Source organism: Sarcophilus harrisii, chromosome 5 (genome assembly GCF_902635505.1).
Source record: "Sarcophilus harrisii chromosome 5, mSarHar1.11, whole genome shotgun sequence".
Classification (NCBI taxonomy): domain Eukaryota; kingdom Metazoa; phylum Chordata; class Mammalia; order Dasyuromorphia; family Dasyuridae; genus Sarcophilus; species Sarcophilus harrisii.
Genome location: NC_045430.1, coordinates 226,140,063 through 226,167,779, shown reverse-complemented (window position 1 = coordinate 226,167,779; position 27,717 = coordinate 226,140,063). Strand labels below are relative to the sequence as shown.

General features: G+C 34.5%; 1 protein-coding gene across 5 annotated transcripts in view; it reads left to right on the top strand.

Annotated features, from left to right (window-relative positions):
- Positions 1-21,419, top strand: part of WAC (WW domain containing adaptor with coiled-coil) — a 114,901-nt gene extending 93,482 nt beyond the window's left edge. For 2 of the 5 annotated variants that reach the window (XR_004229776.1, XR_004229774.1), the window contains 8 exons: positions 1,280-1,525; positions 2,323-2,445; positions 2,859-3,007; positions 5,867-5,985; positions 9,501-9,687; positions 13,494-13,621; positions 14,065-14,923; positions 18,073-18,158. Coding sequence is in view for 2 of the 5 variants with exons in the window: in XM_031939796.1 (XP_031795656.1) it covers positions 1,280-1,525; positions 2,323-2,445; positions 2,859-3,007; positions 5,867-5,985; positions 9,501-9,687; positions 13,494-13,621; positions 18,073-18,142 (1,022 nt within the window). In the remaining 3 variants the exon portion in view is untranslated. Of the gene's footprint in view, positions 1-1,279; positions 1,526-2,322; positions 2,446-2,858; positions 3,008-5,866; positions 5,986-9,500; positions 9,688-13,493; positions 13,622-14,064; positions 14,924-18,072 lie in introns of all 5 variants that reach the window. The other 3 variants (XM_031939796.1, XM_031939795.1, XR_004229775.1) reach the window with 2 other exon arrangements.
- Positions 21,420-27,717: the final 6,298 nt, after the last annotated feature.

Below are 27,717 nucleotides of genomic sequence, written 5' to 3'. Positions count from 1 at the left end.
TTTGAACTGAAGGCCCCTTTTGTCCAATACCAAATTTCTTTGGTTGGGATTGTATACCTGTGATTCACCAAATGTGTAGATATTGCCTGAAGAATCACTCAGAGAATAATGAAGACTTAAATGACAAATGTGAGACATCTTCAACAAATAACAAGGGTAACTAGGCAGTGTAGTGAATAGAGTGCTGGACCTGGAGAGTCAGGAAGACTCACATTTCTGAGTTCAAATCTGGCCCAGACATTTAGTTGTAGGACCTTGAGCAAATCATTTAATCCTATTTGTTATTAGTTTTTTCATCTCTAAAATGAGTTGGGGAAGGAAATGTCAAACCAATTCAGGATCTTTGCCAAGCAAGCCTAAGTGGGGGTCATAAAAGAGACCGAAATAAACTGAACAACAAATTTCAAAGCAAAATTGGTTTCCACAAAAGTTGTCTATTATTGAGAAATAATGTTTGTCCATCTAATGCAAGAGAATACTTGGAAGGCATCCTGCAGCATAGGAAAGGAGACTTTTTTGAATGGGGCTAAGCCAGAGTTTTATCAGATGAGGCAGGCATGGATAATATGTGATCATCTTTAGATGAAATGTCCACATCACAGATGTATTTATAAGTATTCAGAAATAATTTCTGTTGGAGTAAATTTGATTCAATGAGTCTTTAAATTTTAAGAATTCATTTAAATATTAAAAACTGTTGCTTTAATCACTGGGTTGCCTCCAGAGGTTTTGGGTTTTTTTGTTTCTGTTTTTTGATCAATACACATACTCTCCTTCCTCTCCACCCCTCATTAGGAACTAAAGAATTGTAACAAACCATATATATACATTGCTCTCCTTACATTCCTTCTTCCTCTTTCTCTTCTCCTTCTCCCCAGATACTTAATTCAGATCAAAACTTTTAGTTTTCAGACTAAAATTTAAGAGAAATTTTGTCTTAAGTGGATTCAAGGGATTTTAGCCATAGCTGTTTAATTGCTAATTTTTTGTTAATACAGTTGGTGACCAGGAATTTGGGAGGTTTAAAAAAAAAAAATCATTCCATGAACTTTAAATGCATCACATTTTTAAATATGAAAATGATGAGTAAGATGACTTATACTTTTTTTTTTGTTTTGTTTAGGTTCTGCAAATTAGATGTTAATAATTATTGAAAATCTTTAGTGTATTTAATGTCCTCTCATCATATTCAATGCATGAAAAAATTTCAAGCTAATGGAGTAATAACTTTGTGTTTAAAGATATTTTTCTTTTCATCTCTTGCTCTCTCTGCATTCAGAATCTGCATCAGGAGATAAATCTGTATCCCATTCTTGCACAACTCCTTCCACATCATCTGCCTCTGGACTAAATCCCACTTCTGCACCTCCAACATCTGCTTCAACAGTTCCTGTTTCACCTGTTCCACAGTCACCAATACCTCCATTACTTCAGGACCCAAATCTTCTTCGACAGCTGCTTCCTGCTTTGCAAGCTACCTTGCAACTTAATAATTCTAATGTGGACATATCTAAAATAAATGAAGGTAAGATCAAAAAACCAAGAAGAAGAAGAAGAAGAACAACAACAACAACAACAACAAAAAACCAAGCAAACAATTAGCTTGCACAACATAAAATGATTCAGGATAGACACTTTGATACAATACTCCAAATATGTTCTAATCATATCAGGGTTCTTTAGGCACCCTGGTAGAATGCAAATTCTGCATACTATCTTGGAGTAATCACATTATCTTTTATGGCTGCCTCATCACATTCTTGACTTACGAAACTTTCAGTCCACTAAAATCACTTTGTTTAAGTATGTTTACTATCTCATGTTTCAAAGTTAATTTTTTTAAACCAAAGTTTAAGACTTTATATTTATTTCATTTTACTAGATTCAGTTTAGAATTTTCATGTCTGTCTTATTGTATCTTGGATCTTCCATACTGCTACAAGTTATCCTTTGTAGCTTTTTATATCTGTAAATTTGATAAGCATGACATCTTTTTTGTTTTCCACATCTAGTTAAAATGTTAAACTGTTCGGGGCCAAGCACAGATGTGTGGGGAACTCCCATCAGAGACCTACTCCACTTTGATGTTGGACCATTAGTGGCTGTTTTTTGGGGGTCCAGGTTTTCATGTGGTTCTGAATCCAACTAACTGCTTTTATCCAGCCCTCAACTTTCTATCTTGTCCATACTAATAAAAATTACCCAAGACTTCTGTATTTATTTAAACCTGTTACTTCAGTGAGATCAGTTGTATCAATTATTTTTGCATACCTGTTTTTTCTATCTTAGCTTTGGGAATAATAATGAGTTTGATGTTCTCAGTTCTTACAGCAGCTGTGACACAGGCTTCTCTGCAGTCTATACTCCATAAGATTCTTACTGCTGGACCATCTGCTTTCAATATAACTTCTTTGATTTCTCAAGCTGCACAGCTTTCTACACAAGGTATTTAAGGTCTTATCTTTACTAACATTACTTTCCTTGTTGTGTCCTAGAATTTGTTGTTATGTTTAAGAAGTTTAAATTATGAATAAGAAGTCTTTCTGACATGTAACATCACTTTCTAGAGTTCTATTTAGATAACTAGCCTGTTCAAAGATATTTATTAGCTAACATCATTTTTGGCTTTTCAAAGCCATTTGAAAATTTATTTCTGTTTTCCCCTTTATATACAATATGTACAGATGTGTGTGTGTGTGTTTGTGTGTGTGTGTGTGAATAAACCCAGCCCCTCCTTGCTTTATTGAAAAGTTGAATTGTTTTAGAGACACAGTTATTCTAAATAGAAATTTTAAAATACTGAATGGATATATCATCAGCTTGTGTGTATTTATAGTAAATACTTTCTTTTATTGCAGCTCAGCCATCTAATCAGTCTCCCATGTCTTTAACATCTGATGCCTCATCCCCAAGGTCATATGTATCCCCAAGGATAAGCACGCCTCAGACTAACACAGTTCCTATTAAACCTTTGATAAATACACCTCCTGTATCGTCCCAGCCAAAGGTATGATGTTTAAAAGATATGCTTAAGTTTGGTGGTGATTTATTTTCTGATCGGTGCCTTGGAAAAAAGTTAAACTGTTTCTTGGAACCTAATTTATGCATTTTTATTTTCTAGGTTTAAGAAGATAGCCTCTATAAAATAAAACTTGGGTAGCATAATACCTTTGAGCCTGAGGGAAATGACAGAGTTTAAAGTGGTGTTGTTATTATGGGTAGATGAGAAATACTTGGAAGATCCCTAGAGCTCTACTAATCTTTTGGGATGATCACTGTGGAATCAGGAAGCAGTGGACTTTCTGGCTCTACTAGAACACATCATATTGGCTTCAGAGCTGCTTGCCTCATAAAATTTTGTTTGAGGGTATATGGCTTAGTAAGAGGAAGACTGTAAAGGATAGACAGTGAAGTTCAGAGCTCAAAGGACAGCCTAACACAAGAGAGGATTTTGAATTGGCAGTTAGAGGAGTTGTATTAAATTTCAGATTTTCCTTTTATTAATTAACTGTGTGATCCTGAGCAAATCACTTGATCTTTCTGGATCCTTATCTGTAAAATGAAAGGAGTTTGACCCAGTGAACTTTCAACTCCCAGCTCTAAATCATGATCTTTCTGGTTCATTTGGTTGTTGAAGAGACTAAATTATAGAGAGGATATGATTTTTCTGTGATCATACAGGTAGATAGTGACAGAATCTTGATTAAAACAAACCCAGGTTGTTTTTATTGACATCCATTTATTTTTCTATGAAAGTATGTGTTTTGAAGTGGCTATTTTTTCCCTCAGAGAATTTGCTTTTGTAAGTAGTCCCAGTCACATTTATTCTTGACTAATTAACCAAGACATGTCACTATTGAAACTTTTGCTTTTGTAAGTAGTCCCAGTCACATTCATTCTTGACTAATTAACCAAGACATGTCACTATTGAAACTTTGTTGCTTTTGATAACTTTGTAAATTATTAGGTTAGCCTCTCCCTAGTCCTGAAATTTATTTTTGTAATTATAGCTCAAAAATAGGACTCCTCTCAAGTTTTCAAGTTATGATTTTCATTATGACATTTATTAATAATATGTTGGAGTGCTATTTAATTTTTAAAAGATATTTTGTTTTAAAAAACTTGTTTTCTTCTAATTGTTTGTAGCCCTAACTTTGTTTTAGATTTATTGTCTTTTTTGATCTTGTCATTCTATAGTCATAACAGATTCTGAATCTGTCTCTGTAATAAGCTTGAAACCTAATGGTCTATACTGTTAAAGTTGTTAGTGTTGAAAAGTATTTTCCAGAGAAGATCACATTCGAGTCCTTAAAGTCAAAAAGCTCATTTCTGTTAGTCAGGAAATATTGAGTTGAATTCATGTCACAGGTTACTAAGGAAAAAACTTTATAATAAGATTATACAGATTTAAATCTTGGCATTCTATGTAATGTTCTTCATTCTCCCATCCCCCCACTTTAAGCTCAGCAGCTATTTTATCTATTGATAATTTAAGTTCTCTTATGCAATTTTTATCTGAAAAAGCACAATTTTGTTTTCCTGAGCCTTGCCTTAAAAGAGAGAGTTATACCCATATTTCAGATTTAAAAGTATTAATTCATAGAAACTGAGATTTAATGCTAAGAAAATGTCATTTTATAAATGTGAAAATTTGAGTCCCAGAGAGCTTAAATGTTTTTGTACCACGTAAGTGGCAGAACTAAAATTGAGCCCATCTCTTCAAACACACAAAATACATAAAAGGATATTTATGATTAGGAGCAATTATAGATGGTCACGTGGGTTATAACTTTGGACGAGAAGTTCTTTTTTGTTATTGTTGTTTTGTTCTGTTTTTCTGGCAAATTAATTAACCTTTCTGAGCCTTATTATCCTTAGCTGCAAAATTAATCATCTGGACTAGATTATCTTTAAATTATTTCTAAAAATAAAATATCTTAAGAGAACTAACAGTTAGATGACTAAGCTGAAAAATATGCCTCTATAATAGTTTTTAATCATAGTTGAATTCCATATGCTTCTTAATGTTTTGTAATGTTTATTATATTAAATTATGTTGTATTAAAATTATGGTATCCATGAAAATTGATCACTTTATTCCCTATAATAATACTATTTCAAAGTTGATAGGTATCTTAGAAAACATTAATTCAATATTTTTCTTTTAAAAGATAAAATGAAGCATGGAAAGATCCTAATTGTCCAAGATCACATAGATATATATGGTAGAGCCAGGATTGAATTCCAGTCCTCTTGTTACTCAATCAAACACTAGAAAGTGTTTGAAAATATATAAATAGGAGGCAGTACAAATGGAAGAAAAGCCATTGTTTATTGTTGTGAACTGTGCTCATAAGGCTTGTATAAACTTAATAGTAATTGTATACTTCATGATTTTAGATCATGGAATATTTAATAAGAAAGACTAAATGAGGTAAAATTAGATTTAAAAAAACTTTTCCTATTGCAAGCCATATTCCTTCCTATCATTAAATCAGTTATAAAGTTAGAAATGGAAGAAAGATTTGCTCATTAGCAGCCAGGTAGTGCTAGACTTAGGATCAGGAAGACCCGAGTTCAGATGTGACCTCTGATACTTCTTAGTTGGACAAGTCACTTAACCCTCGTTAATTTCTTCATCTTTAAAATGGAGATAAAGGCTGCACTTACCTCACAGCATTGTTGAGAGATTTAAATAAGATAATTATAAAGTGCTTAGCACAATGCCCGGCACACAGTAAGCACTGGATAGATGTTGTCATCACCCATTATTATCATCAATTTCTTAAATTTTCTCTTCTTAGTTTATGTTTTTGTGGCCTAGAAAGTGTAATACTCTAGCTCTAACCTTGTTTTTGAACTTCAGGTTAGTACTCCAGGTGTTAAGCAAGGACCAGTCTCACAGTCTGCCTCTCAGCAGCCAGTAACTGCTGACAAGCAGCAAGGTCATGAACCGGCCTCTCCTAGGAGTCTTCAGCGATCAAGGTATGCTTATTTTGAATCTGTACCTTTTGTTTTTTCTCATGTAAAACGATCTTATTTTCAGTATCCACAAGTCTACCTAACTATACACTGAATCTTGCTTGGAAAAACATAGTTTTCAATTTCTTTTTCTTTTCTTCTTCTTCTTCCAACTAGAAATGCATGTTATTGAATTAAGAGGTTTGTAATCACTGATAAGTACAAATTTTATGGAATGTCATTCTTGGGTGTCTTTATCATGAGATCTTGAGAATCAAACTTAAGTTGAAAATCCATACTACAGCTAGGCTGTCATATGGAAATAAACACACTAAATTGAAGGATTCAGTCCTTGCTTTGCTGCTTGCTAGTAGTAGTAGTATGATATTTTGGTCAAGTACTTCCCCTTAGAATTTGTATTCTAAATGGTACTTTTCATAATATATTTGTTGAAATGCTACATACTTATTTTAGTGATGATATCTGTACCTTTCTGCACATCATCTTTAAAATTGGGGCAGCTAGATAGCACAGTGAGTAGCACTAGCCCTTGAGTCAGGAGGAGCTGAGTTCAAAACCATCCTTACACTTATTAGTTGTTTGACACTGTCAAGTCACCTAGCCCTTAAAAATGGGGGAAAAAAATGGAGAGAGAAAGATAGAAGCTAGAAATAGGGGAGAGACAGAGAGAGAGAAGGGGGGGGAGAGAGTGTGTATGTGTGTGTGTAAGTAATATACATGCACACACACACATTTAAATATATTAGGGATGGGGTCAGAAGGAAGACACTAAGATTAAGGAAGACAAGGAAAACTTCTTGCCCAACTTGGGACTTAGTTGAAATTTGAAGGAAATTGAGGAAGTTAAGTTAGTAGTGAAGAGAGAATATACCAATGCATGGGGAACAGATAAAATGCTTAGAAGAAGCAGGAAGGAGAATGTCATATTTAAGGAAAAACTAGGAGACTAGCTTTATTGACTCACTGAGTACATGAAAAGGGGGAAGTAGGTATAAGACCTGAAAGATGAGAAGGCGCCAGCTTATGAAAGGCTTTGAAAGATACACAGGCCTTTGTATTGTTAGCAAATTGTCAGCAAATAATATAGAAATCCATTGAATATTTGGGAGATTTACATTGTCAGATCTGGATTTTATGATCAATTTGCAGTTCAGTGGAGGATGTATTGGAGTGGGGAGAGACTTAGAACAGGGAGATCAGCTAGAAGGCTGTTGCAAGGTGTAGTCTGAGCATGAAATGGTGAGACCTGCCCCAGAGGAGTTACAGGGTCAAAGGAGGAGGGCAGAGGGTAGATAGGAGAGATGTGACAAAGGCAGAAACTGCCAGATTCGGCAGGTGGTTGGGTTGGGGATAGTTAGTGAGAGAGAGGGAAGAAGGAGTTGGGGTTGACATCTCTGACTGGGGAGAATGGTGGTAACTTTAAATATTGATAGGAAAGTTAGGAAGAGAGAGAGGAAGGCTTTTGGAGAAAGATGATGAATTCAGTTTTGAAAATGTTTTGTTTAAGATAACTATGGGACATGGTTTAAGATGTCTAATGGGCATTTGGAGATGTGAACCTGGAAGTTAGAAGATGTTAAGTTTGGACACACAGATCTGGAATTCATCTATATAGAAATGATAATTGAAACTGGGAGTGGACAAAAGACCAAACGAAAAGAGTATAAATGTAGAACAGAAGAGGGCTCTGGAAAGAACAGTTAGCAGCTAAGACTTGGATGAAGATCCAGCAGAGGAGCCAAAAGCCTGAACACTCACATGGGAGGAGAAAAGCCAGGAGAGAGTAGTGTTTACAAAAACTTAGAAGATAGAATCAAGGAATGTAGAAACCTTTTCAAGGAATTTAGCCACAAAAGGGAGAACAGATAGAAAATAAGAGCCATGGAGGGTGGGTGGATCAAATGAGATTTTGTTTTTTAAGGAAGCAGCCACTAAACAGAAAGTGATTGAAAATTAGAGGAGTGATGATATGGAGAAAGTCTCCTGGAAAGAAAGGATGGAATGGCAACTTGTGCCTATAGAGGGATTGGGGGGGGGGGGGGGGGGGGGGGGGGGGGGGGGGGGGGGGGGTGAGAGCAGGACTACCTCTTCACAGCAGATAAAGGTAAGATAAGAGTGAGTTGAATGTGTTGCCTGTGCTCCATAGGAGGCTCTGTCATTCAGAGGGAGCCAATTCTCAGGAAGTGTAAAATGATAGAGGAAGTACTTGGACAAGAAAAGATTTAGGATGAAATCCAATTACCTATGGAGCAAGCATTCTTGAGAGCACAGTGAATAGTTGGATCACTCTAGAGTATGAGGGGTTTGGGAGATTGGTTTGAGAGCGATAGGAACAAGGGAGGAGTCAGAAGTTTAGAATTACTGAGATTGCAATATGATGGGGCAAAAGTATGTTCATCATTGAGAAATGAGTTCAGCTAGATTGAAACATTGTCCATAGAGGTTTCTTTAGGGGACCTATTATTCATAGAAGAAAAATTTTCATATTTGTACCTCCAAGTTGGGAGGAAATGTGCAAAATAAATATAGTTGGATTTATTCGTTTTATATCTTTTTTATTTTAAATTACATCTTTTTGTCTAGTAATTCAGATATAACTGCTTTATAACCAATGCTATTTGGAAACGTCTCCCTCATTAAACTATTATTTATACTCATAGAAACCTTACATTATTAATTAAAACAACATTCTAGAAAAGTAGACTTAATTGAGTTTGAATTTTTTATAAAACAATAGAAATTCTAATTGAGTAATACCTCAGGATTACTTGGTGTTTTCAGTAAATTTTTGTCAACATAGATTGTCCCTTTAACCTAATGTGGCTCTTAAGTCCTTTAAAAAAAAATAATAATGTATTGTTTTTCTTTTTATATTGGAGATGATACCAGAAGTAGATTCAGTTAGGGGGCAGCTTAGTGACACATCAGATAGAGTGTGCTGGGCCTAAAGGGCTTAACTTCCTGAATTCAAATGTGGCCCTCTGACACTTAATAGCTGTGTGACCTTGGATAAGTCATTCAACTGTGGCTGCCTTAGTTCCTTGTCTGTAAAATGAGCTGAAGAAGAAAATGGCAAATGATTCTAGTATATCTGTCAAGAAAACTGAAAATGAGGTCATGGAGAATCAGACATACTTGATGCAAGATACTTCAGTAGCAAGAAAATATAATTTTGCTTGTAAAGTGATATTGCCAGCTGTGCTATACTGCCATAAAAAGTCTGGATTTATATCATCTGACAGTGTTCTCCTGAAAGAACCTGAGGTTCAGCCAAATTGAGGTTTGACTAAGGCACTATTTTTAAAGGGACTTTTTTTTTTTTTTTTTTTTAAAGTAGGATGATCCTATTTCCATTGAATCTATATTTTTTGTCTTAAATCATGTTATATATAAATTGACTTTCTTGGAAGGATCTATAATATGGAAGTGTTTAAAAATATATTTCATTATAACACTTAACAGCCATTTCAGAATGATTATCAACTTTTTAGAAACAAATAATTCTTTCTGTCTTTCAGTAGTCAGAGAAGTCCATCTCCTGGTCCAAATCATACTTCTAGTAGTAATGCATCTAATGCAACAGTTGTACCACAGAATTCATCTACCCGACCTACATGTTCATTAACACCTACCCTAGCAGCACACTTCAATGAAAATCTTATAAAACACGTTCAAGGATGGCCTGCAGATCATGCAGAAAAGCAGGTATGTACATATTTTAAATGTCAGAATATATTGATCTTTGGGTGAATGTTTAAAATACTAAGTTCAGTTCTTTTTCTAGAGTTGTTAATAAAAGCAAGTCTTTTTATAGAAACAGATATGTTTGTTTCATGATCAAATTTTTTTCAAGCTACATGTAATGCAATGAAAATCCATTAAAGAAAATAATAGATCTGACCCATATTGAGTATAGGCTTCTAAATCCATTTTAAACTGGGGATAAAAATAACTGGTCATTTTAAAGAAGGCAGTATATTATTCTAGAAATAGCATTAAATTGAGAATCAGACAGTCTGGGTCCTACTTGCTTACAATTTAGTAGGAGAAGTATGACACATACAAATAACTTAAAATGTGGGCATCATACATAAGAATAGCAATGCCCAGGTGCTTGAACTTGGGGGGTAGGAGTGGGGAAAGGATAGGGAATCATTGCTGAGTTTTGGGAAAGAGCTCATATAAAAGTGATATTTGAGTTGTTCTGCAAAGAATGGTAGAACAGATGGAGAGGAGAAGATATTGTTCCCAGCATCTTCATGACAGGAAAATATGGGTCATGTAAATAGTGTAGTGTGCAGTTATATTGCAGAGTAAGGCCATGGTCTTCAGTATAGAATATGTGGAAGGAGAATAGTATGGAATAAGATTAGAAAAATAGAGTGGCATCAGATTATGGAAGGCCTTTGACTATTAAGCTGAGGAATTTGTTAAGCTAAATTGCTTGTTAAATAAATGATTGAACTTTCCTTGATTTAAAAAAAAAAATATTCTGTTTTCAGGCTTTTGAGCAGAGATTTGATAGAATTTGTATAATGAAGATTAGTCTATTAAATAGGGAGGTGGAAAGCACTGTTAAGAGGTTATCAAAATTGTTGGATAATTTAAAAAGGCCTCTCGACTTATGGGAGTGAAAATAAAAGAGGACTTTACAAATTGTAAAAGTTATTGCTGAGTTGAAATCAGCGGGGTTTTTAAATAATTGTTGAGTCAAAAGCAACTGATACCATGTATTAAAATGTAAGAAAAGTTTCAAAAGGAATCCTCAAAACATTTTGAAATATATATATATATATATATATATATGTATACACACACACATACACACACACACACACACACACACACACACACCTACAAGGTTGAGGATCTTTACAAATGCCAACTGGTAAAGATGTCAACTATCTCCTCCCCTTTCCTCAACTTCCCTGAAATTACTTTCTAATTGCTTTATGTCCTCAATGAAGACCTATTCCTTGGTTCCTACAGTTTTATTAAATCAAGATTCTGTATATACTTTGAAAAAAACTTGCTCCCTTCCCTTTCAGAAGTATTTTGGTTCAGCTGTGATTAATTAACAAGCATTTATTAATTGTCTACAATATGTAAAGCATTGAGTTGAGATATTGTAGGGACCATGCCAGAATAAGAAACATAGTCCCTGTCTTCTGACTGGAACAATTTACTTTTTAAAATGATAATATAATGCTGTCTCTTGCTCTATAATGTCTTACATTAATATAATGTCTTACATATGTAACAACATTAATGATTTTTGCTCAAACTTGAGGTCTTCTGTGTATAGGTCCATGTAAGGAAACTTTTTACTAAAGTTAGCATACATTTGTTCTGCACCTTAGAATCTTAGTTGCCTGGGACACTGAGAAACTGTGAGACTTGCTAGTTGTAAAATAGACATTATGTGTGTCAAAAGTGAGGCTTTAGGCTAGCTCCTTCTGACTAAGGCTTTCCCAGTACCTGTGCTGCCAATGATTAATTGTCCTATAAGTGCATTTGTAATAAATTCTATGATTTAGAGGAGAATGGCATAACTGAGATGAAATAAGCTGAGAAGACTTATTTATTATGAGAAGAAGGCAGAAAGAGAGATTAGAAAAGGGTTTTGGGTAAATTGAGAGGAAGGTAAGAGTGGGATAGTAAGGAGTGCATAGAGAACGCTAACAAAAATTGTGGAGGGAGGAAGTTGTCAAACATTTTCTGTCTGTAATAGAACATTCAGAAAGGTAAGTAATTGGAGTTATGGTATGTTAAAACCATATTCAAAACCAAGGAGTTTGGTTTTTATCTTAGAAGCGATAGAGAACTGTTGAAAACTTTTTTAGTAAGGAAAATTAGTCTGATGGCATCAAGTGATTGCAAAAGTTGATTCAAGGCTTGGTAGACCAATTAGGAGACTATTACTTAAGTTTCAGACTCTACTAGGATGGTAGCAGTAGACATAGAAAGGAAGATAGAAGCAAGAAAGGAAATAATGTATGGGACTTGGTGTCTTACAATAATTAGACATTTATTAAGTACTTCTTATGTACCAGGCACTGTGCTGTGTGCCGAGGAAAAAAATGAAAAGAAAAATAGTACCTGCCCATAAGGAATTTTTAATTGGGGGGGTGAGGGGAAGGTGTGGAAGATAATAAACAAAAGAAAGCTGAATCGCAGAGGGTACAGTATTATCTAGGCATGATTTTTGTGAACCAAAACCAAGCTTAGCAGCTAGTGTGATATTGAAGAGGGCTAGAGAAAAGTAAAGAGATAATGAATTAAAAATGCTAGCATTTTGAGCTTGGATAACTTGAAAAATGTTAAATACCCACAGGAAAAGTAAGTTTAGTAGGAATATGAATTCAGTTTAAAATTTGAAGTTATGGGACTACATTCAGATATGTTGGCACTTAGGAATGCCAAATCATAGAAAAGCCCACATTTAGTTGCTGGTAGGGGAACATTAAAGCCAGTATAGGATGTAGAGCTGGAAAGGACTTTGGAGATAATTTAACCTAATCTAATTTTGCTTATCAGGAAACTGATAATGTCACATCAGAGAAACCAAGAGAAGAAAGTTTTAGTAAGAGAAATGTTCAGCAGTTTTAAAAATTCTTCAGTTAAGCCAAGAAGAATGTTAACAAAGAAAAAATTATTGATCAAAAACAAACATTTGTTAAATGCCTTCTGCAGGCTAGGAATTGTGTTACAGATTTTGTAATTGAGCTATAAACTCAATTTTAAGATAAGATAGATAAATATGAATGAAGGAGATTGTCTTCAAACATAAAGAAAACTTTGCTATTTTGACTAAGGGTATAGACCCATTAGAGGTGAGAATTGGTTTTCAATTGGCTTTCATAACAGAGACTAGAGGTATCCATTTTAATTTCAATGTCTAGAGCATTCTTGACTCGGCACTCTATGGATATATTTTGAGAAAATATGATTACTGTACCTTGTTCAAATATCCCTAATTTCACTTATGATTTAATCCATCAATTTACTGAATCCTGTTAGGATAAATGTCTGTGGCTTGGAAAAGGCTGGCCGCCTAGTCTCCTTATCATGATTTTCAAATGATGGCATCAAAGAAATCCTGTTTTTACATTTATGGAAAGCACTCTTGTTGTATGGCTTCCACAGCACTACTAAATTTAGTCTTTACTCTTTTTGCTACCCTAAGTCATTAATTTACATTAATTACCATAAGTCATTTTAATTTACATTTCCTACATCTTTCTGTCTTAAAATCTTATGTGTTTATGCTTTGGTGAGGCAGGGAAAATCAATAGAAATTTTATAATGAAATCTCTGTCCTTCATATACAGATAATTATCTCTTAGTAAACTTACTCTTTATTCTGATGTCATTTAGTTTAGCCTGATCTGTTTTATTACTTTATAATCCCATGCTACACATTACTGTTAATTGAGAAGTCACATAAATACTTAAAAAAAAAAAAAAGGAACATTTTCCTAATTTTAAAAAGAATTTTCATATACACTTAGGCATCAAGATTGCGGGAAGAAGCTCATAACATGGGAAGTGTTCATATGTCAGAAATTTGTACTGAATTAAAAAACTTAAGATCTTTAGTCCGAGTATGTGAAATTCAAGCAACTTTGCGTGAACAAAGGTAAGATTTTGCTTAAGTATTTATTTATTTTTTTTAATCCTCTGCCTTTTTTTCAATTAAATTGTTGACCATAATCATAAATTATTAATTCTCCCAATTTCCATTGACATATTTTTTTTTTTTTACTATGTTCCAATAATTAAATAACATTCCAGTTGATAACTAAACTTATGTTTATACAGCTTTCTTAGTTATAATATGGTGTATGTGTGTGTTACTTGGGACAAATAATTTTGATAAGGTATCATTTAGTGACAACAATGGTCATGACTGTATACTTCTATTGATAAACTAGGTTGACTCAGAACATCTGTCATTGATCACCCAAAATCAGATTGAGCTGATTTCTCCATTTGTTAGTTGTCTCAGTTGAGTGCTGAATTTCCTACAGTACACATGTTTCATTGCTCTCTTGTTGTGTTTTTAATTCTGTGGTTTTTAAGAATGGATATTACTCCAAGGAAACATGCAAAAATTGTAGTTCTTAAAGAGCACACTTCAATGACTGTTAGATATTGCAGCTGCTATTGATGTGGGGAAGTCAACATTTAAATGATCATTCAAGTCTACAATGAAAAAAGATCAGTCACATCAAAGCACAAAGGGAAATGTCATCAAAAACAAAGTACAATGCCAAGAACTGACAATATTGTTGAAAAACAATTTGATTAATTCTCAGAAAACATGCAAAGAACTTCAGAGAAGCATGGCGACTGGAAGGGCTGTCATTGATACCTCTACAGTACATCCTAGGCTTCTTGAAGCTGGAAGAATTAATGAGAAGATCAATTTTTTTAAAATTATCAATTTATTTGTCATTGTGGTGAAGGAAAAAACAACAACCTCTTGTCAGAGGCAAGACATAAAAGACTAGAGAACCGAAGGTTGAAAAAAGATTGAAAATTTTTACTGATGAAACTCACAATTTCATTCAAGCTTGTGCCAGAACTCTTTATCAGAAGACATCCAGATAAGTCTATAAGATCAGGGCATCTTCATCAGACTATAAATTATCCACCCCCCAAAAAAGTTTTGGGGATTTTTTTCTTTCCAGTGCTCCTGGAAATCTTGTTACTACCATTGAGAGAATGATGAAGTCTGATGTATTCATATGTCGAAAAGCAGGATTATGATAATTTCCTAATGGAGATGGAATTTGGCAACATTGCATTTCATCATGCTAAGAGATGGAGATAAACAAGCTTCAGTGGCCTGGGAACTTGCCTGATTTAAACTCCATTGAAAACTTGTGGGATAAATATAATCAAGGCTAGACTTGGAAAAATGGATTGTTCATCAAAGGTATGCTTAATATCCAATGTGATAAAAGTGTCGTTTCATGATGAAGAATTAAGGAATATGTGTCAAAATCTTTTGAATCCCATGCCCAGTCATATAATTGATTATGGCAAGTTAGGACATATTGCATATTAGATTCTTACATTTAAAGTTGTAAAAAGTTGTAAGGTGTATGTATAAGCCAATAAATTCAATTACTTTACTTTGTCCCTGCTAATTTGTACATTATTGTACTGCTATGGCACTAAGAATATTGCCTCCTTTATTTTTGTGTGACAACACAAAATAAACATTTCATTAAGCATGTTGTCTGTCTTGCACAGCAACTTTATGAAATTTTTCAAGGTAAGTACATGTTTTCATTATTGAACTAGGCAATATGGATAATGCTAATTTTACATGTTTTCTTTATTGAACTAGGCAATGTGGATAATGCTAATTTTAAACTTCCTGCTAATTTTAGGGTGAGGAGAACCCATGTAATACTTTACTCCATTTCTCATGTGTATATTTGACTATAAGCTACATTTATAGAGATTTATTTAAGGTTGTGTTGTATTAGAAAACTTTGTAAGGTTCTTTTCAAATGTAATATTTAATGATTCTGCAATTAAGACCATTGTTCACACTGTTTTTGAACTTCCAAGTTCCCAAAGAATATTTAGGTAATGTACAATAAAATTTTGTTCACTTGAAAAAAAATGCTGATAGTACAACAAAAGCAGACTTTTTTTTTTTTTTATTTGCTGCATTCGTGTGTTGCTTTAAATCAGCGAAACACTCTGGAGGAGTTCCATCTCTTATCATGGAACACTGAAGAAGCATATTGCAGAAACTCATGTGCTATTTGTGGTTAACTGAGGAAAGAATGAGATTTCATCCTAAGTACGGAATCTTCTGGCTATGCATTTTGGCAGGGAATTTGACACTTGTGAAATTAGTCCTAATCTGCATTAATATGTCATTTTCATAAAATAGGGACAGAAATAAATGTTAGCTCTTATTTTGTAGTAATTATAATGTAAAACCTCAATTAACTAGGAATTTTTCATTGAAGTTGTTATACTCTTTTTCAGATAGAACTAAATTTCTGTTAAGGTTGTTTCATTTGATTTTTTAGAAATTGAGTATTTAGTATTTATTACATCATTTCAGGCACTGAGGAAGATTTACAAAGGACTTTTATGTAACCTCTTACCTCTAGTAAGCTTTGTTGAGATAAGATGTTCAGACGTGAAATAAATAACAATACTGTCCAATAAATAACTGCCCAAATGAGTGTTTACAGATGATAAATGACACAGGAACTAAAAGGAGTTGATCAGTATGGGCCAGATTTCCAAGGTGTGTGGTGGGAATTTAGTTATGGTACTGTTAAGTCATTAGGGACATTCCCCCATATTTATACGTAGGATTTTTTGGTCAGTGTCAATGTCTTCTCTTTTGCCTCTCCACAGCAGCCACTGAACTGTTCCCACCAGCCAAGGGAACAGGCGTGTATGTCTTGTACTATGTAGCCCATCTGTAAAAAAAATTCCCAATCTTTGCACTGGATTCTCAACCCTCATCTTTAGGTGTACTTGCACTCCCAAGAAAAGGTGTTTGACATTACAGGCATCTCCAGGGACTAGACACTGGTGAACCAGGTGGTCTTCCTTGGGAAAGGGGAAGAAAAGATTGTTGCTTTGTTGGTTTTTATTTTTGTTGATTTTATTACTATTAAATTCTGTATTGTTTCTCTCCTTTATTCATTCATTGAACCATCTGTTGTAATAAAGAATAAGAAAAAAAAGAAGGAAAGTTGGTGAGCTGCTGTTTGGTTTCTTTTTTTTCCAGCTTTGCAAAGAGCCTCCCAAAATTAAAACCACCTGCTATTAACCCTATCACTCTCATCTCTTCCTCTGCCTAAATATGAAGACATGGGATTATTGGGAAGGAGTTTCATCCTTTAGTTAGTTCTATATGGATAAGAAAATAAAGGCAATTCTACATAATTTAAAGTATTGAAGTAAATTAGGGAGACTAAAATGCCATTGTATATAATTGTTTACCTGTGGATTATAACCCAAGAAAAGACTCAGCCTCTAGGGCAGGACTCCTGATTTTTGTGTCATGGATCCCTTTGTCAGTCTGATAAAGTTTATTGATTTTTTTTGCATAATATCTTTAAATTATTGAAAGAAATGCAAAAAAAAAGAAAGAAATATTAAATTTCAGTTAGAGATTAGTGAAAATAGAGAGGGCCCCCTGAAATCTTGGACCATGGATCCAAGATGTCTCATTTAGACTCATACCTCTTAATAAAAAGGAATAGCTTTTTTTTTTCCCCTTAGAGAAATTTAAAGCCAACCAAGGGATTAAGGGATAGTCAGGGGTACATTTGCCCATAGGAGGTTTGAGGTTTGGGTTTTTGTTTTTGTTTGTTTGTTTGTTTTTTTGGGGGGTTTGTTTGTTTTTTGCTTTATCTTTTTAAAAGTCTTACCACAGCATAAGATGCAACAGTAGTCTTTCTTTGTAACTTTTTATACTACACAATGTAATTGAATTTTTGAAAGGACATGATTTATTGTAAAAATAATGATTTCTTTATATTGACTTATCTTGTATTTAAGGTAGTTGAGAAGGCTAATGATTATGTTAATTATTATTAACCATAACCCATTCTTTGAACATCACAGTTTCATAGTTGCTAAGACAGCTTACTTTTATTGTTTCTATAATAACTCAAAATGTTATTATAATATGGCAAATTGATTTATCTTAGATTCTCATGATTCTGGTGTTTTGAAGTATATTGTTTTTTCCATTATATTCTTATATTCTGTGGTATTGCAGTATAATTCATTTTTAAGAAAGCTGTTTGATAATCTTGGTACCAACTTTTGTCTTCAACATAGGAAAATGTTGTATGGAGCATCTATCAAATTGTTTTTACACTTTAAAGAACTTAGATCAGGCAACTAATTACGTAATTATAGTTAAATTTTGTCACCTTGCTATATTCTTTGGCTGTCAGATTTTTTCTGATCTTAGTGTATGAAACGTATATTCACAGATAAGTTTTATTTATAATTCAGAGGTTAAAAGATATAGCTAATTTGACTAATGTTGTATTTGGGAAATAAGTTTTAATCGTTTATTTTATTTTTCAGGATACTATTTTTGAGACAACAAATTAAAGAACTTGAAAAGCTAAAGAATCAGAATTCCTTCATGGTGTGAAGATGTGAATAATTGCACATGGTTTTGAGTACAGGAACTGGTTGCCCAATCTTAACAATTTTGAGCTGCATTTCAGTAGACTTTGGACCGTTAAGCTGGGCAATGGAAATGACAAGGGGATGGGGACATGAAAGTCAATTCAGGGGAAAGCTACAAGATTGATTTGTAATACCCCTGAAATGTAGATTTCTTGTAGATGTATTCTTCACGTTGTAAATATGTTTTGTAGAGTGAAGCCATGGGAAGCCATGTGTATCAGAGCTTAGACATCCAAAACTAATCAATGCTGAGGTGGCTAAATACCTAGCCTTTTACATGTAAACCTGTCTGCAAAATTAGCTTTTTTTTTTTTTTTTTTTTTTTTTTAATTTTTGGGGGTTAATTTATCATTCAGAAATCTTGCATTTCCGAAAATTTAGTGCAGGCGCCAGGCGATCTGTGTCTAAGGCTGCAACAATTTGGAACAGTTTGGGCAGTGTACAAAATATCATGAAACAACTGTTTCCACACTTGCACCCAATCAAGAGCAGTGCTTCTCCATTTCTGTTTTTGCAGAGAAATGTTTTTCATTTTCTGTGTTCCATTTCCCCTCTGAAATCCTAGATCTGATTTTATCCATTTTTTTAATGCTTCTAATTTTCTCTTTTCTTAAGGCACTGTTGCTATGGCACTTTTTCTATAATCTTTTCATTCCTGTGTACAGTAGCTTAAAATTGCAGTGATTGAGCATAACCCACTTGTTTGTATAAATTATTGAAATGTATTTCCATTTGCACCCTGTAAGAATGGACTTCTAGTACTGCTGGGCATGTGTGCTGAAAGTACATTGATTGCTCAAAATATAAGGAAATAGCCCAATGAACATGGTTGTGGGAGGGGAAAGAGGAAAAAAACCTAGTCAGATGTGAATTGTATCTGTTGTAATAAACATGTTAAAACAAAAAACAAAAAAAATGGTTACTTTTCATTTCCTTCGGTCAGCGCATATTAGATTTTGACTACTTGGGGATTCTTATCACAACTATTCTTGTTGAACATTTGTACTTAATTGAAATAATCCCTCAAGAGAAGTTTTGTTTAAAACTTGTAAACAAAAAATTCTGTATAAAATATTTAATGAAATACGACATTCAACAAGAATGATCGAAACATCCCCAAGGGTTGTCATATGTTAAACCCTGGTTTACCTGTCTTGCTATTATGACATTTCATTTGGAAGGATGTTTGTGTTGTAGCTAACTGTTCAAGTCTGGTGCTGACTGCTGTTCTTAGCCATCACAAAACGCTAAATTTGTGTAATTGGAGCATCCCACTGTTATCTGGAAATGGTGGAAAGCTCAGCTTTGTATATTGTTTCCTAAAGTATATTAAAAATAAAAAAAGAAACTATTGCTACTACAAAATCAACTTGGCTTTTTTTTCCTTTGCTAAAATCTTCATTAGTCCTCACATGGCATTAGCATGACACTGCCAGATATGTATAAATCTCAATAGTTTTTGTATGCAGTAAAATCTTTTTATTTTAAAATCTTGACTTGAAATACTTTTCTCCATAGAGAGATTTCTTCTGTTGGGGCATACACTCATGTGCTTTCACAACTGCCAGCACCAAGGGCTTATTTTAATATCTTGGACACTAATGTAATATACTTAACATTATGGGATACTGACTTAGAGTACCAGAGTCACTTGTTTCTGATACATTTAGGTGTTTCTGTATCAAGTGTCTCTGAGAGTTTTAAGATTCAGTCCTTTTTTTTTTTTTTAATCAAATTTTAAAATGTAAGATACATTGGATATTCACAAAAATACAACAAAATCCTAGTGTAATTAAGAGAAATTTAAAATTTGTATTTAACCTCTAGAGAATTGTTGGCTATTTGAGCACAAAGTAATTTTTATGGGTTTTCGCCCTTTTAAAAGTATTCAGAATGTAACAGAAAAGGTAAATATCACACGAAATGTTCATACTTTTGAGACTGGTACTGTATGCTAGACTTGGAAATAGTTGTTTCAAATGTAACTTTTAAGAGCTGTATTAAACTAGACCTGTTACTCCTTACTATTTCAGCACTGTGCCTTTCCTAGAAAGAAGTAGGTAATTTATTTTGTGGTGTTCTAGGCAAATGTTCACGGAAGTGGATGATGATTTCTCTTGCGAGTTAAGCTAAATTTGAGTATAGTTTGAGAATGTGAAACATTTTTGGATCTATGCCACTTTGTATATCCCCATTAAAATATATGTGTATATATGTATACATATATTTACATATATATTTATGTTCATGCCTCTAAATGAAGTAACCATACCCTATGGAAGATTAATCTAAAAATGCATAAGTGGTGTATTTCTGAGATTGCCATTGAAAAATTAAAATTTCTAAATTGGAATTTTTTTTCAATTTGATTTTTCCCATAATTTTTATATATAACCTTACTATAGCTCTAAACTTTTGTTTAAAACATGGTGTCCAGTTGTTAACCCTTTTTTTTTTTTTTTAATAATTACTAGAACTTGAATGCATATTTTTAAACACTGAAAACAAGTGTTCTAGGTGATACTAGAACCAAGTGAATTTTGTGAAGATTTCCTGTTTTAATTTTTTGAATACCTTTCCATGGAAGGTTTCTTGAGAAATTTCTTCATTTTTTTTTTTTTTTTAAGTGTTGGAACATTTTGTTTTTTACATTACTCCAATTTTTCAAAGTTTTGAAGCTCATAGACTATATCTGATTAATTTTTAGTAATAAATTCTGGAGTACATAGTTTTTATGAATGCCCAAGAACTGAAAAGTATATATCAAGCTATAACTAGAGATTTAAAAAAAAAAAAAACATTTTGCTGGAGGGTTAGGGGAGAGGGAGGAATGGGAATGAAATAGGCTGATTTTTTTTTTTCCTTGATTTTTAATGTTTATATCCCAGAAATTTGTGTTGTCGGTGAAATTCAACTTTTTGACATTTTTGCCACTAAAGTTTAAAGCTTCTTCCTTGGGAAGGAAATAATTTTTAAGAATTAGATCATTTACAGAGAAAATCAGTTCTTGTTCTACTGATAAGCCTAACCCTAATGTTGAAGGAACTGTTTTCTAAGGGGAAGAAGTAATTCACTCTGCATACCACAACAATTGTAGTTTAGGATTTAAACTATTGTTTTTAGATGTGGGGTTTGAAAATGCTGATTTATTTTCAATTACCTGTAAATATGGCTATATTCTTGTATCTGTAATGGAGTGTATAAAATTACACTAAAAAGTAATAAATATGTTTTGACTATGTTGTGCGATTATTTCAGTACACTTTGACTTGAAATAGTATTAAAATTTATATTTTTCTTTTTTTTTTTTTTTTTGTTATCTACCATAGATAATTTCAGATATTAGGTTATAGCTTGAGGTCCCTTAAGTCAGTGTGTGTCAAAAGATGAAACAAATAGATTTTTAGTTTATATAGTTTTAGTTAAAATTTTTGTTCACAAGTTGGAATATTTTAAAAAAATTTTTTTCTTCCCTGAATTTCTTTAGTATTGGAATAATTTCTTTTATATACCTTCAAGTTATGGAACTACTACTAGAACTTTTCACCTGGATTTATAAATAGCAACAATTCCTCATTTCTAGGTATAGCTCCAGTCTACTGTTTTTTGAGGCGACTTTTTCTTATTAAAGCTGGAAATAGGGGAAGATAGAGAAAAGTGTTACTGTCAGTCCAGGCAAAATAATAGTGATAAATCTGAATTCATTTGTAGATCTTGGGATAAATACGCAATTCTTCAAAGTTAAGATGAAAGCCTAAAATTTACTAGGGTTCCACCATCTGACTACATTTCAGATGTGAAATATGACTTAGTTGGGAAATCTGCAGTCTCTTCTGTTTTCCTTGTAATAGATATTTGGTGTCCTTTACATAGATTTTTTTGATGAGGATCACTCAAATCTGACATTTGTATAATAGGCCCAAAATTATTAAATGCCCATTTGCCTTTAAAGTGCAAAGTTCTGATAGGATTCTGAAGATGAAGACTTAAAGGAACATTTGTTTTACATTGCAGTTTATTCCTTACTTAGAGGGAGATCTCATATTTGAAAATAAAGCATTAAACAATTGGACTCTTTGAGACATAGTGAGATGATCTTTCTCTTCACCAGTGCCTAACACTTTCAAGCCCCCGTTATCCTGTCCCCTCCTGTCTTTTCCAGCAGATTGCCCTCCTTAATCACAGACACACAGTCACTCCCTCCTCCTCTGTCCTTCCCTTTCCCCACCCCAGCCTTCTTCTCTTTTCTCAATCTAAATGTTAAGCTTGGTTCTCCTGCTGCCAAATTCCCATTTGCCACCAAATCTTCCCATTTCTAAGAAATCCCCTTTTCTCTGTTTCCTCTCCCCTGCATGATTGCATTGATCTGTTTTCATCAAGATGCCAAAGGGATTTTCTTTAGGTGGCATTCTGGCCATGTCAATTATTCTAATTGATAAACAGCAGTGACCCCCGGACTCCCCCACCCCCCTTTTGTCTCTAGAATAAAACAAAGTTTGGCTACTAAAGCCCATTCACATATCCTCCTGAGTGAGTTAATGCTCTTTCTATACTAAGCAATCTGGTCAGACTTCATCTCCAGACCCACTCCCACATTACAATCTCCAACTTGCAGCTTAAGGAGCGTCTTCTAAATAAAGCTTTCTATCATCCCTCCCTAAACTACACACTATTAATTGTGTTTATTCTGTCAATGCTGATAAGTAAAAGTTTTTCCCTAATAAAATATAAGCTGCTTGAGAAAAGAAATAATTTTTATCTTTTTGTCCTCAGCACCTGGTACAGTGCTTGATACAGACATTTGATAAATACTTGTTGTTTAACTGGTTGATTTAGTAGGCACATTAATATGTGCCTAAAATTTTGGAACTCTCAAACATTCAGGGAAAGTCCATTCTGAACTGTGTTCTCTTGACGTGCTCAGGAGAAGGAAAACAAGTTGGAGGTCCTTCAGGTTTGTCATAGCCTTCTCTGGGAAAGATCAAAGATGGGTATGGGTGAGAAGAGGTACTTCCCTCGTTGCTGTGTCCTGGTCTAGATGTCCAAGGAAAAACAAATTCTAGAGAAGGGGGCAAGTCATTTAAAACTTACTGCTATAGATAAGTGATTTCCAAAACAGGGTGGTTATACCCTTGTGGTTCACAAGGAGATCTATGGCAGTACAAGAAAATGATTTGTTTTAATAGTAAAAATAAAAGGTTTCACTAATGCATAATGTGTAAGTTGACAAACTCTCGGTCAATCCAAATGCCAGGCATATGGTGGAGCTAGTTCTGACAGCCTATGGTTGTTTCCAGCATGAACATTTACTCCTAAAAGCTGATTGTTAAATTTCTGATGTAAGCATTTATTCCTGAGAACTGTTGCTTGCTATACTTAGGGAGAGAGCATTTACACTGCAAAGTTTGGTAAACAGTACAAAACGGGGCTTGTTTTATTGGTTTTCTAGACCAAAAAAAGTGATGGAGAAGTATATTGATGTAAACTTAGAATGCTTTTGTACCCCAGTACCTTCTTTCCCTCCCCAACCCATTGTTAAACATTTACCAACACACCACTGGTTATGTGTCCCATTAGCCCCCCATGCCCTCCAGGTGACTGAAAACTGAAAGCTACCACAATTCCTTGGTAATTTACAGTAGTACTGAGCATGCTCAGAAGCTGGGGGCAAGTTTGCCCCTTTCTCCTTCACGGAACCCACTCTAAAGAAGCAGTAGATGGGCTGAGCTTGGAGTGGGGAAGACCTGAGTTCAAATCCAGTCTCAGACATTACCTGTGTGACAGGCAAGCCCCTAAAACTGCCTTAGTTTTCCCATTTGTAAACCAGGCATGATAAAATCCCCGAGGATTGTGGTGGGGAACAAATGAAATAATCATAGAGCACTTAGCACAATGCCTGCCACAAAATAAGTGATTATTAAGTCCTGAGGTAGTCAGGGAACCACTTGGGCCTAGTGTCTCGTCCTTTTGGATCAGGGGGAAAGGCTTTTTAATTATTTGCCTAGCATATCTGTTTGTTTTCTACAAATTCAATTGCACTAACAATGTATTGGCATGCCCGTAAAAAGCATAGTTAGAACGTGAGTCAGGTATTCCAGTACGATCAGCCCCTGTCCTCTACTCATCCTTTGCAGTACCTCCAACATTAACTTTCCATTGATTAATCATGTATACCAATTTTTATGTGTGAGGTAAAATGCCAGAATTGTTTTGATAAATGTTTATTTCAAGCAATCTATCATGGTCATTCATAATTTGCAACTATTTTATTTTATTTTTTTTGAGAATTGTTGCTAAGGAAATGGTTTTTGGTTTTACATATTTGTATTAGTTCCCTACATATCCTGCATATTAAATCCTCATCAAAGATATGTAATACAAAGATTTCTCTCACTTGATAGCTGCTTTTCTATGTGTTGATAACTCCGTATAAAAGGCTTTTCAATTTCATGTAATTGAAATTGTCTGTGTGTCTGTGTGTGTCACTATCATTTGTTTAGTTAAGAAATCTTTACCTACCTAAGACTGAAAAATGCCTAATAACATTCTCTTCCATTTTTTTTTCTTAGCTCCTTTGTAAGAATGAACCAAATCTGGTAAATAATAAGCATTTGCTAATAACATTAGGAAACTAAAGTTTGTTGATTGTTTCATTTCATCATAAGCTTAGTTTATGGATCAGAACCTAGTTGAAACTTGTTAATGCCCTTAGCTAGCACCTTAAAAACCTATTAGAGGCCCTAGCCATCAGCCTGCTCCTGGGTCACTTCATGTCCATCACTTGGAAATTTAAGTAGCCCAAGTTCACTTGAGAGCAGTGCTAATTGATGAAGTCATACTGGAATACCCATGGAGTTTGGAGTGAAATGTGATCTCTGACTAAGGAGAAAGGTAACTGTCTCGGACATCAGTATAACATACGTTTTCTGTGGTTTATTCCTAGAGGAGTTGATGTTTGTCTTGTTGAATTACACTCCAAATTAATAAAGTTTGATTACATGCATTGGTGAGTCTGAATTAGTGTTTCTGTCTGTTAGCCAGCATACATAATGATAAATTAGTTGGGTGCATTTATTGTGGATTACAACCAACTCCACCCCATGCCCCAAACTCACACTCTCATTTGTGAGGAGTCCCAGGGGGATGTACATCCTACATTCAAAGTACTCTTCTAGGCCTAAAGTCTTAAAACTATAGCTCATGAAATACCTTGAGTACATCACATAATCAGCAAGAGCACAGGGCAAGCTAAAAGCAAAGATATCTTCCAAGATGGTGTCAATTAATGATAGTAACAACACTTGTTTCCTTTATAATCATGGGGTATACCCATCTATACCTGTACACAAGGGCTGTGGGAAGAGTAGGCAAACAGAACACATGTGGCCCAGACAACCAACCACTTCCCACATTGCATTGTCCTGTGTGTGTATGTAATCTATTTGTGTCAATGATGATCATCTGGGAGAGGAAAGAAAAAAATATACATGATTATTATATATTTTAAAGAAATAGCAAGTTGTACATGTTTGCAAATTTTTTTATGTTATGGAATTGCTTGTTTTATTCCATAAATTAAAAATAAAATATTTTTTAAAAACCAAGCATTTTTAAGCATCTGTTCTGTGTCAGGCCCTGGGCTGGGTACTTGGAGTATAAATAAAAAGAACCGGTCTCTATGCAGAAAAAGCTTACATTTGAATGGGGGGGGGGGGAGAAGACAATAAAAAGATAATTTTCTATAGAATAAGTATCAAGAGAATAAGCAGCAACAGATACAAAATATTTGAATACAAAGTAATTTAAAATAAGGAAACTAGAAGTTGTAGGAAATAGAAAAATACAAGTAGAAGTTGGTACTTGATCTGTATCTTGAAGGAAGAGAGGAGAGAGTATTCCAAATAGTGAGAGAAAGGGTGACCAGTGTAGAGGAACAGAGATGAGAAGTTAGAGGGTTATATGTGCAAAAGACAGGTCACAAGGGGTAAGAGAAGGTTTGGTTGGTAGAGAGATTAGTTTTAGAGGAATAGTTAACTATCACCACTAGTAATGAGATTCAGGACACAAGGAACTTAAACTCCTTTACCTGTGCCATCCAGTGGGAAGCTACTGGTAGTGATGGTGATATCTAAGCTCTGGGTTTATTAACTTCAGCATATATGCATTCTGGGACTCGGAGGTCCTGTCACTCCAAAGGAATGGATTCCATCAGTTCACAGTCTATCCCCTGCTCTTGCCTCTTAATTGTAGCACTTAAAATTGAATACAATATTCCAGAAATGGTCTGATCAGAGCAGCATCCAAAGAGAATATCACTTGTTATCCTAGACACATCTGAAATTGCTTTATCTCTTAATCATTTTCATTCCACCATTTCTTCTACCCCATGAGCTCTCACTCTGTTCTTTGTTTTCACCATAACCTCCATTCCTTCTCCCTCTCTGTTCTTTCCCAGGTCTTTGCCCCTGCACTGGCTGTGTTTTCCTACCTTCTCCATTGACCCTTTGGTTAACCAGATTCCAGGATATGCTCTCCAGTCCCATGCTCCCCTGTCCTACCAATCTGGACTTCCCAATCCTCAGCCTTGGATTACCTCATCATCTTTTGTCTTTACTCCTACTCAAATGCTACTGGAGAAAATCATAAAAGTGCTGATGGTCTCTGTCCCAGATTGATGGTACATAAAGCCAAACAGGCCCTTTCTGTAGCAAGGCAATCTGTGTGTGTGTGTGTGTGTGTGTGTGTGCGTGTGTGTATGTATCACTGATGGATTTTCTCTCCCATTCATCAAGGCGTCTCTTCCATACCTTTTCATTCTTCCTCAAGCCTCCCGTGAGTCCTCAAGGTTCCCACCCTCTTAGCTGAGAACTTTGCTTCCTATTTCACAGGGAAGAAAGGCCATTCTCCAAGAACTTCTTTTGCCTCCTCTTCATCTCATGTCACTCAGCTACTTTCTCCTACTCTCTCCTCCGTCACCCACTCACTTGAAATGGTAGTCCTTCCTACCAAGATCCCTCTCCTTGCACAAATGATCCCACTCTATCTTGTCTTAGCTAGTAGATTGCCTATTCCTTCGTCCCCATTCTCACTCATCTTCGATATTTTTCTGTTTCCTCCCTGCCTACAAATGTGCCTCTATTTCCCTCATCCAAAGCAAAACAAAAAACTCTTACTTGATCATCCTCACTAGTTGTCATCCTAGATCTCTCTTCCCTTTTGTTAGTAAACAAAAAGAAAGGCAATCTGTACTCAATGCTCCAGTTTCCCATTACTATCTTAGTTTTCTGCAGTCCCACTTCCTACTTCATCACTCACCTAAAGGTATCCGTGACTTGTAATTGCCAAATCTAATGGCTTTTGCTCACTCCTTTTTTCTCTATATTTATAGCCTTTGACGATGTTAATCACCTTTTTATTTCTCCTTTCTAAGGTCTTGTGGCCTTGCTCTTTCCTCATTCTCCTTCCATCTTGCTGACCATTCTCCATATCTCCTTTGCTAATTTTCATCCAGTTTGCATCTGCTCACCATGGGTATCC